The following is a 12,012-nucleotide window of genomic DNA, read 5'->3' on the forward strand; positions in this document are numbered from 1 at the left end:
GTAGTTGTTTTTGGTGTAACTTGTCTTGATATTTCCAAGGTGCAAGAGACTTTAGTTACAAAAACAAAGGTGAGATAAGAGAGAAGATTTTTGTTGAGGGAGAATTAGTCCGTTGCTTGAATAAGTATTTGAGAGTAATTTTTTGATGAACTATGAGTTTGCCTAGTTTGTGTTCCAAGGTGCCTAGAACGTGCAAACGAGGGTGAGAGAGAGGGGGGGGGAGAGAGACTACTGTGTGAAGAAAAAAACAGTGGGTTGCTTGATTGAGTGTTTATGAGTGCCTCTATCGATGAACTATGATACTATAGAGAGCTCAATGATATGGACACAGTATTGAAGAGTGTTTTATCGATGAACTGTGATACTATAACGTGCTCTATGACATGAACACAGTGTTTAAGGGTAATTTATTGATGAACTATGATACTGTGAATTACTCTATCAAATAAACACAATATCAACAAGAGACAAGGGGAAAGCTTCTGTCCAGTTTAAAGGTAAGAAAGCATTTATTAATTGTTTCATGGTAAGTATTTAGCTACTAGGGCTGTGCTGATTAATCGTGCAAATGCGCGTTTTCGCAATGAATAAATTTGAATGAATTACAGTGAAATGCCGCCACATCCAAAAGCCAGAGGGCGCTCTCGTAGAAACGCCATTTGTGCCACGGAAGAAGTAGCATACCAAACACTACTCCAGGAAATGTCTAAAAGAATATTTATATTGCTGTTCTTCAGATTGTTTCAGGTATTTTCATTATTATAAAAATATTTTGAATGATTGTGTTTGGCGAGTGTTGCTTTTTTAAATGCACGTTATAAACTTATTTTGATTTTAGATTGATAAGGACTTCCTACTGATCACAGACCGTAGTACACGCACAAGCTGTGCATGAAACACAGAATCGGAGCCTTGCGATACACTACCGATTTCAAGCAGGTCTTTTTAATGGGGAACGCGATGTATCAGCACAGCCCTAGTATTTACCATGGGTTAATTGTTTTAAAACTACCCAAGAGGATTTCTGCATTTTATTTAATTCATATGAGTATTTTGATTTTGTAAATTGGGGCACATCATGTCAACAGTGATTTCTTGACTTTTTTGTTCAAGTGAGCCTTATAAACAGTGGCGGCTCGTGACTGCTCATCCGAGGGGCGCAAATTCAAAATAAGTGTTCGGAGTTTCATGTGTGGTGCTTGTGTTTTCAAAATATGTGTTTCTTGCGTCATGCGAATCATGTGCATACGTGTTGACAAGACACGTGATGCACATAGGATCTCTCGAACACATATTTTGAAATTACGAACCACACACATGACGGGCTACATACATGTTGTGACGAGCATCGCATCGAGCACCCACAAAAAAGAAGTCACCGGCCGCCACTGCTTATAAACAAAAGATGAGCATGTTTAGGGAAGGAATGGTTTAGTTTCATTTCACAGCAATATTAAATAGTTTTTTAAGGATATTTTGAACATACAAATGTTAAAAAAGAAACCATGTTTGTCAGGACTCTGCCATAAAGGTCTTGTTTTATATTTATGTTTTATCGTGATGGCAGGGTTCTGACAGTCTCTTGTTTCATGTGGAGGCTCATGGCCTTGTATGGGTCATGTGCCTCTGGCGTCTCGTTCCAAGTCCCCGCCCCCTTGTTCTCCTTGTTAATTATTCATTATTGGCTATCCCTCTCACCTGTGTTGCCCTCGTTTAGTTCCCCTATTTAATCTCCTCTTGTCTCTTGTCTTGTGCTGGTTCATTGTGTTCACATGTGTCATTAGCCTGGTTAGCCAGACCTACATCAAGATGTAAGGTCTGGCAACTCTTCACACAAACGGCTCAATGCAAGGGGCGGGATATAAGGTTGTCCCTCAAAATGCCTCTGCACGCAATAGGATAGCGCTATGACCAATCAGAGCAACGAAGAAGGTGACGTATGAGTCCCCTGCGTTTCCCCACCAGTGGAGCTAATTGGTATATCAAACTTTTACCGTAACCAGTCGGCAAAACTCCAAACACATCTTTCTTGCTTAAAAAGGACTTCAGTAGGGTTATTTGCTCTTCTCTCAAAGAAAAACATAAGTCTAAGTCCTCCAGAGTCGCGGCCAAAGCCGCTTCAAAGGAAAGCTGTTCGCCAGCAGCAGCAGCCATTCTTTGTTTTCAAGTAGGAACCGTCGCAGGCAGCTCTGTCGTCATCATGTTAAGCCCGCCCCACAGACGCTACACACGATGTGATTGGCCTGACCAAATTTTGGTTTTTGGAGCTGTTAAGTGTATTGTGAGTGCCTAGACTAAACCCTGGCAGCAAATATATTTTGCGGCGGCTAGGGTGCGTCTAGATTTCTAGGCTAATGTGTCATGTCATGCAGTCTTAGTGTTCATTCAGTTAAATGTTTTCATTAGAGTCTAGTTTATCATGTCAAGTCAGTGTTTGTAAAAGAACATGTTGTATGTAGTTTTGCCGCCACGTGGGCTTTTGTTTTCATGCCTCGGTTAATAAATGTTCTATGTTCACTCCCCGATATCGTCTGCGCTTGGGTTCTCTTGTTCCCCGTCTCAAACCCAGACAATGTTGAATACAATTTTAAATGTTAAAAATTACAACAGTTTATTCTGTAACACTTTACAATAAGCTCAATTAGTTAAAATGAGTTAACTACATGAGTTAACATGAACTAATAATGAACTGCACTTATACAACATGTATTAATCTTTGTTAATGTTAGTTAATGCACTGTGTACTAACATGAATAAAAAACTAAAAGCTTTATTTCTATAAACTAACATTAACAAAGATTAATAAGTACTGTAACAAATGTATTGCTCATGGTTTGTTCATGTTAGTTAATACATAAATTAATGTTATCTAATGAACGTTATTGTAAAGTGTTTTTTTTTCTTCTAACATTTGTTAGAAACATACGTTAAAAAATGATGGTTAAATGCTTTCTAAAAATCCTACTTTTTAATATTAAGTCTTTGTAATGTGTGACCAATACTGATATTAAAATTGTCCTGTTCATACCTAATTCCTTCTTGTTTTTCATAATGTTATATTTAGGGAATTGCATTGAATGCAAATAGGGTCAATCTGACACGCTCCATCAAAATCGTCACAGACATCGAACACAATACAAGAGTTAATGACGATGGTTTAATGTCAGGTAGTTTGGGATTGCAATTAAACTTACATTTAATTCATACATTGAAAAGATAAACTACTCTCTTCTACTAGTCTTACTACTTTTTTTCAAATCCCAATGTTGACGTGCAGGCCCGGATTGACCATAGGGAGGACCAGGAGAACACCTGGTGGGTCGGTCAGTTTTATTATTATTATTTGGCCACAAGGGCCGGTGTTGTCATGCACCTGCACTTATATCCAGCTCCACTCACGCAATTTGTGTGTGGGAGATGTCCCCACTGCTTTATGCCCAAGTGTGTCCCGAGTCCCAACCACTTATTGAAAGAAATATTGCATTATGGTCCATTAATATCAAAAACACATGGAAAACGCAGCACGTGCCGCTTTCTTCTGCTCTTTTTCTTCTGCTCACCTGTATACACAAGTTTTGTTTCAGTGCCACAGACTGATCGACTCCAAGCCACGCCGCATTGCTGCAGTAATTCATGCTCATACTTTTAATGTTCATACTTTTCAGTTGGCCAAGATTTCTTAAAATCCTTTCATTGTATTGGTCTTGTATTCTAATTTTCTGAGATACTGAATTTGGGATTTTCCTTACAATCATCAAAATGAAAAGAAAAACATTTGAAATATATCAGTCTGTGTGTAATGAATTAATATAATATACAAATTTTACTTTTTGAATAGAATTAGTGAAATAAATCAACGTTTTGATGATATTCTATTTATATGACCAGCACCCATTTATTTAGCAGGCGAGAACATTTTGTTTAAGACAAACAAAGCAACTGGAAAGAAACTCATACATCTGTGGTATCTTGTCACAAAAAAGGAAGTTATGTTGGGTTTGAGTACTTTCACTTAAGAAACGGAGAAACAACACCGAGATGAGACTGAATCATGAATCAACTGAATCACAACATAAGAACTTGAGCTGCATAAAATTACTCAGGAACTGAAGATGATTCTTTTATTTACACTTTTTAAAGTTAATTTATAAAAAAATATATTCTGACAAGGTCCTTTACCACTGGAGAGAGACAGAGAGACAACATCAAGACGGGACAATAGAATTACAACAGAAGATTAAGCTGAAGAAAAATCATCCAGAAATTGAAAAAGATGAGTCTTGTGTTCTCATTCTTCCTATTGTTTCTAAAGACTTCATGTGTATTTTCTTGGCTTGCTGAGAAATGTGTCGTGTTCAATGATGTAAAAAAATTTCCAATTGACACATCATGTAACGGAAAAACAAACTGTGCCTTCTGCCTTCATGTCACTGATATTGAAGAAGACCTCCGCGGACTTCCATCAAATTTACTGAACCTCTGCATTCAGATGGATTATGATATGAAGTATATTGGTGTCTTGGCTCCAGGGTCATTTTCACGCTTCTCTTTTTTGGAATACCTTGAAATTGATGGATGTTTTACCGAGATCTCTTCAGATGCTTTTACTGGGTTATTTAAATTAACTTCATTACAGTTGAATGCCGATACAGAAAGCTGTTGTGAGGCAGCTGTTGATTTCAGTGGCCTTCCTTCACTGAAAAATTTGAATCTTGCACAATATAGTTTGTCATTAATGGCAGCAAATGTTTTTGATACAATTTCTCATTTAGAGAGATTAAGCATAAACAATCCGTGTTTAAAAGATTTATCTGAGATTCTGTGTCGACTGGAAAATATAAAATTCTTAAAGTTGTTTTTCCTCGGTGATCAGAAGTTAAATAGTCTTCAGTTTCCAAACTGCTCCATTTACAACTCCTCTAACAGTAACATATCTACTGTATACAATATTGAAGAGGTGCATTTGATTTTGCCATCGGTAGAGCACATAGGAGAAGGGGCTTTGAATGCTTTAGGAAGTTTATCTGAGCTGGAATTTGGTTATACATCAGATTTCTTCAGAGATCTTTCTAAGATTGGAGTAAATAAAATATATGGGTTGAGTTTCTCTGTGGATGTACTAAACATCGCTGATGAGTTGTGTTACGCAGCAAAGTTTTATTCTATTAAATCTTTATCTGTTTCTTACCAGACTGTTTACTTGCCAACCATGCCCACAAATATCTCTGAAGACTGTAAGGTGATTGTAGACCTTACTCTCCATCAAATGCTTAAGGTAAAACCTTTAGATGTAGGTTTGATTTTTCAAGTTTTCAGCAACCTCTCTAAATTTGATCTCCGTGGTCATGAGCTCAGATCAAATGATTTTAAATCTCTTTGTTTGTACAATCCACAGTTAGTCAAACAGCTGTCTAATATGATTCTAAACTCACATCACATAGGTAAGATAATTTCTCAGCAGTTTATGTGTTTCACAAATCTTGAAAGTTTGGAATTAAAATTTTCAAAAATTTCTAGCATAGAAGCTTTTGGTTTCATTGGATTAGACAAACTGAAAGATTTAAACCTATTTGGCAACAAGTTATCTTACATTTATCAAGACACATTCAGTGGTCTATATGATCTGATGGTCCTAGATCTTCAAGAAAACCCAATAATTCAAATTCAATCAAATTCATTTGGACATCTCATTAACCTTCGCAAACTACTACTGGGAGATCTAAACATCCCACCAAATATTTCACAGGTCACGCTGCATTTCTCTAATATATTTGGACGCATCCCGTATAATCTGAGTAATGTGTTTATTAGTTCAGGCTTGAGACCAATGCATTTGATCATTGGAAATGTTACACTGAATCAGAGTCTTGATCTCCGAATCAAAGGTCAATATGTGACAGTTGAGGATTGTGACAGTCCACTCTTGACATCTGTAGTCACACTTCAAATGAATGCAGAATATATCATCTGTGGAAAGGAGTTTATTGGGAAATATGTTAAATCAGTTGTTCATTTGGAATTCAGATCACTGTTTTCAGACAACATTGGTGATTTATCTGTAATAAATCAGCTTGTTCATTTAAAAACCTTAAGGCTGGAAAACATTGATTTGTCAAAGCAGCCAAATGTGCCAATAATGTTTCACAATTTGACAAAATTACGAACTCTGATGTTGATAAACTGCAAAATTTTCTTTTTGGATGGAAGTTTGACAAAGGACCTAAAAGCACTGACAGCTCTGGTGTTTAAACCAAAGAATGATGTAATTCTTCAAAACTTTGTTGAATATCTCACTAGTTTAAAGTTGCTCTATCTCATCGGGTTGGGATTGGACTGCAGTTGTGATGAAGCTTGGCTGATCTCATGTGTAAAGAGCAACAGGCAGGTACAGGTTGTTATAAAAATGCCCACCATGAAGGAACTGCAGTGTTTAACTAATAATGGAGTTGACCATCTGAACTTTATTCATTACACCCAGGAGAACTGTTCATTTGATATTGAATTTGTGCTTTTCGCCTCAACTTCAGTTTTTTTATATTTGTTTATTTTTGTAGTGTTGTCATATCAGCTTGCAGGACAATACATAATGCCGTTCTATCACATTGCCAGCGGATGGTTCAGAGAGGCTTTGCGTATGGATGCCAAACGACAGTACCGCTACGATGTTTTTGTTTCCTACAGCAGTAAGGATGAGCGCTGGGTCATGGAAAAACTTCTTCCCAACTTAGAGCAGCGTGGCCCTCCATTCTTGCGTCTCTGTTTGCACAGTCGAGACTTCCAGTTGGGGCAAGATATTGTGGAAAACATCACAGACAGCATTTATGCAAGCCGCCGAACTCTTTGCCTTGTCAGCCGTAACTACCTCCGCATCACCTGGTGTTCTTTGGAGATGCGGTTGGGCACCTACCAGCTCCACGTAGAACAGAGGGACATTCTTATCCTGGTTTTCTTAGAAAAAATCCCATCTCGCTTGCTATCCTACCATCACAGATTGGCCCGTCTAGTCAAAACTAGAACCTATCTAGACTGGCCAATGGACATTGAAATGCATGAGGAATTCTGGGACAGGTTGTGGTGTAAATTAAGCTCTGATTGAGCAATGAGTCTTTACTGTACACTGTATGTATCAACAAATAAGCTCACACACTATCAAAGTGACTCCATTGTTTATGGTCAAAATAAACTTAGCCAACTTGGCAAAGTTTTACAGTCACCGTATGCCTTTTTCTTTTGAAGTAATGAATATGACCCAGTAAGTTAACTCTGGGACCCTGTACCGGGTCCAGAATTATCTTATTTTGACTTAATATAAAATATTCCTGTAATTTGTAATGGTCTGTCATGGACCCAGTAGCACATATGAGATACTGTTTGAAAGCTTAGAGTATCTACTTTCTGCAGATATGCATCACTTTGAGATATGTTTTACTGTAAGAAAGTTATTTACACTTAATTTACACTATCAGCCCCCCCCCACAATTGTTTATATGATTTAATATTCACATATTCCATATTGTTCAAGTATGACAAACATGGACAAGTCTTATATCAAAAGCTCTTACTCTCAGGAAAAAGACTACGTTATTTTTGTTCTATTGTAATCACATATCCAACAATCGTCGAATGAATAATGAGGTAAAAATGGTCTTTTGTAAACATATGGGAAACTTGAGTGTGAACTGCCTCAGATAGCACAGCCACAAATGATACACCATCTTTTCTCTTAGGTCCTACTCTAAAAAATGAGTCCATTCACAGCATTTTCTTTGGTTGTGTGCATAATTAATCCCTTGCTATTTATTATATGTGCAAAACAAAAAATTTATATTTACTGTATATGAAAAATGTATTTTCGCACTCTTCAGTAAAATAGGAATATCTTTTGAATGCGACATGCTAAAGAGATCATTCTTTTTTTTTGGGTGTTTACTGTCTGCACCTGCTAACAACCAGAACTGTCTGCAGTCTGCTAGAGCACCCAGAACCAGAGTTATACTCTATCAAAGACAGTATTTACAACATAAAAAAAGAAAATGTGGTGTTTTATCATATGAAAAACAACATAAATAACACTATTTGTCACAAACAGCAGCGTTTTCTGTAACTTCAAAGGGTTTTCTGCAAAATGATATAAAGATATTGCATTTATTCCACTGTATGTGGGTATGGGAGCACTTCAAATATGTTTAGGCTGCAATTAAATACAAAAAGGGTATTATTCCTCCCATCAGTTGGAGTAAAATGACTTTTGCATTTATAATGATAGAGAAAAAATTCCTTTTTCCTCTGTAAGCTGACAATTGCTGGAATAAAAAAAACTGTCTGCAGGTAGCTGAGGCACCCAGTGTCAGAGTTATAAACTTTTAAATACAGACTTTAGAAAAAAAACATCAAAAAGCGCCTATTTATTTTTGTGTTTATTAGAGGACTAACAACACATACAACCACGTTGAGCACTTTTAACAGTGTTTTATGTAATTTCAAAGGGTTTCCTGTAAAATGATACCAAACTTTTGTATGTGCACCTCTGCTTGTGGGTATGAGAAGCTTTTGAAATAGCCTCAGAGTGTAAGGTGACACAATAGGTTTGTAAAAAACAAATCATATTTTATAATTGTGTATGTAACATTATAAAAAACACTGTTTGGAAATCCAGGTAAGCACCGCAGCTTTTACATTAGACAATTGATAATTTATTTTTGTGCGATGTGACTATAAAAACACGTTGTGAGATATCACCACTGATATAAGTAGAAACATCTCTCTGGCTTATTAAAAACACTGTTTTATGTAGTAATGACAAGTACAAAGTCCAATAATAAAGCAAGTGCTCGTACCGCGTTAAGATTAAATGGAAAAGCAATAGTATATAAATATAGAATTATATACACTAAATATGAATTAAAAACAAGTAATAGTTTCATGACACCACTGGGGGTTTAATCTAATTTTGAACACAGATAGGCCTACATCAGAGCCAGGGAATCTCTGTTAGAGATGTAACCCAGATAGGGCATTAATCAGTGGGGTGAGCGAACACTGACGTCCAATGATTCGTTTGGTTCTCGTGTAGCAAATCATTCTAAGCAAATGTTCAAATAAGCGCTATTTTTACTGCATTGTTACTCTCAATAATGCAGTCTTGCCTGGTCCAATTTGGCGGCACGTTGGTGTACAATTAAGAGGTCAATGATAGTTATTACTGACATGAACACAGCCAAATACATACATAGGCTGAGACCAGTCTAGCTGTTATAGAATGGACCTTAGTTCTTGTGTAAAGAGGTGAATTTAATAACAAGTGTCGCGGCGAATACATCCTCTCCAGTCTCCCAAGCTCCCAAGGGCTAAAGCCTGTCGTCCACCTTTTCGAGGGTCTGTGAGTTGTATCCATCCAGTTGCCCTTTGCATACTCACCTGTACGTCCAAAGTAAAAGCCAACTGCTTTTGTATACTCACCTGTATACCCAAAGCAAAGCTCCAGTTGCCCTTCTGTAAACTCACCTGCATGCCCCAAAGCGAAGCTCCAGTTGCCCTTTTGTATACTCACTGTATGCCCCAAAGCAAAGCTCCAGTTGCCCTTCTGTATACTCACCTGTATGCCCCAAAGCAAAGCTCCAGTTGCCCTTCTGTATACTCACCTGTACGCCTAAAGCTAAGAGCCAGCATATTGCCTTTGTTTACTCATCTGTAGGCCCAAAGTAAAGATCCAGTTGCCCTTATGTATACTCACTTGTACGCCCAAAGCTGAGAGCCAGTGTCTTGCCCTTGTACATTCACCTGTGTGCTCGAAGTAAAAGACCCAGTGAGCCCTTCTGCATAATCATCTTTACACCTAAAGCTACGAGTTAGAGTAACACCCCTGCATACCCCACCTGTAAGACCTACCTGGACGAACTCAAACCAAGATCCCGGGCATTCACTCTTGCATACTTACTTACACGTCGAAGGCCAAGGAACCGTTACGCTTGTCCACATCCTTACGGGCACACTCCTCCTACTAGGCCCAGTTGCTCTTGGAACAGTTACCTGTGTACCTTCTAGGCACCTCCAGAGTTGGGCCCCGGAAGCTGCCGCCATCAGCACAAGGTACTTACTTCACTCCGATTTGTCAGTGTTACTCACAGCCCATATCTTTCACCTCCAGGAAGAAGTGAAGGCTCCACTGAAAGTCCCCTGCAACACAGAACCCAGATACATTGGAGATATGGCGCTTTTCCATTGCATAGTACCCCACGGTTTGGTTTAGTTTGGGTCGGGTCAGCTTACTTTTGGGAGCTTTTCCATTGGGATCACTTCGTAGTACCCGATACTTTTTTTCGTACCACCTCGGTTGGGGTTCCAAGCGGCCCGAGCTGATACCAAACGTGACGCGTAAACACTGTAGTTCACTGATTGGTCTGAGAGAATCGTCATCGGCGCCGTCATCCAATTATGTAAAATATTAGCTTTAGCTTAAGGCTTGCTGCTAGCTTGCGCTGTCTCGAGCAAACATGTTGTCATCTGTGCTCTGTTTTAAGTTTCCAAACACCCTTTTAGCGATTAAAAACATCCACAGGTTGTGAATCAGGAACACATAAAAGTTTTTCAGACTTGCAGTTGGTGGCGGCACATTCGCGACGTGCACGTCAGTATTATTTATGCTTTAATGCAACTTCATTGAGGCTCAGCGGAGCGCCGTCGACAGACGCCACGGGTGTTTGAACAGAAACTGTTATGTGAGACAGAGGTAGTTATAAACGCGATGTTCAAAGTAAACTTCTATTGTGGTGGCCAATTTTAATTTGATGGCGGCACATTCGCGACGTGCACGTCAGTATTATTTATGCTTTAATGCAACTTCATTGAGGCTCAGCGGAGCTGTTGACTGACGCCACGGGTGTTTGAACAGAAACTGTCATGTGAGACAGAGGTAGTTATAAACGCAATGTTCAAAGTAAACATCTACGTATTTGTGGTGGCCAATTTTAATTTTGTGGCGGACTGATAAATAAATAAATGTTTGGGAATGTACAAGGACGCTCTCTCTTGTATGATGTCACAGCCGTATGCAGCGCAAATATAACGACACGCCTATAATTCCTCCCACTGCGAAGTGATACTAAACTCAATGGAAAAGCTAACCACGCCAAAGTGAGGTGAGCTGACCCGACCCAGACTGGACTAGGCCGTGGGGTGCTACGCAATGGAGAAGCGCCATTAGCTGGTTGAAGTCACGTGAGGAAAAAGTGAGAAATATTCTGAAGACCTACCTGAGAAGCCCCCGTGACGGAGTCAGAGTGGCTCAGGATTGACACTCTCTGGCCCGAGAGTTTGCTTTTATATTCCCTTTCCCCTCCCCTACTTACCTTTTAATTAAATTAAGTTTGTTTTAAATTTTACTTATGCTCCTTGTGTGTCTGGTCATTGGGGTGTTCTTGGGACCTCCTCGAGGTGGAAACTAGGGAGGGGCGAGACTCATGACACCTTGTGTCCGCTCCGACCTGTGACAGAATTTTTGCTTTTAAAAGTGCTAATATTACATTTATTGCAATTTGTTTTCTAAAATGCTACCCCACAGATTTATTGTATGTGATTACTTTGTACTTTTGTATATGGTGAGATGAGAAACATTTTAAAGGTGTTTTTTTTTAACACTCAGAGTGCTGCCCCAGTGCTCAAACGGCTCTCCACATGGTTGTACATTTTTAATCTCCTGTTTGTTACAAATAAAGTATTTGTACATTTGCAGGCTTTTATGAATTTTTAAAATAATCCATAATATCCAGTAATATATATAATCCTATATAAAAGTATGCAGGTGTTGAGTGAAACAAATTTAAGGACAGCCTGCCTGATGTATCATCAGTATTTATTTATTTTGTTGCTTAATTTTTATCAGGGCTTTATGCGTGAGTACAGAAAGCAACAGGAAAAAACATTTTGACGTGGCCACAAAAAAGGGAAGTTAATTTCTTTATCTAAATATATTTATTCTGACATGGTCCTTAACCTCCAGAGACAGAGATACAA

At 38.4% G+C, this 12,012-nt stretch overlaps 1 protein-coding gene across 1 annotated transcript; it reads left to right on the top strand.

Annotated features, from left to right (window-relative positions):
* The first annotated feature begins 4,246 nt into the window (after positions 1-4,246).
* On the top strand, positions 4,247-7,439 carry LOC129452515 (uncharacterized). The gene has a single exon (XM_073855177.1). The coding sequence runs from the start codon at positions 4,274-4,276 to the stop codon at positions 7,094-7,096; it is 2,823 nt and encodes a 940-aa protein (XP_073711278.1). The 5' UTR covers positions 4,247-4,273; the 3' UTR covers positions 7,097-7,439.
* Positions 7,440-12,012: the final 4,573 nt, after the last annotated feature.

The sequence above is a fragment of the Misgurnus anguillicaudatus genome, chromosome 17, assembly GCF_027580225.2.
Source record: "Misgurnus anguillicaudatus chromosome 17, ASM2758022v2, whole genome shotgun sequence".
Taxonomy (NCBI): domain Eukaryota; kingdom Metazoa; phylum Chordata; class Actinopteri; order Cypriniformes; family Cobitidae; genus Misgurnus; species Misgurnus anguillicaudatus.

Bases quoted from the DNA above. Each gene is read 5' to 3' on its own strand.
- LOC129452515 (XM_073855177.1), top strand. From the start codon at position 4,274: ATGAGTCTTGTGTTCTCATTCTTCCTATTGTTTCTAAAGACTTCATGT.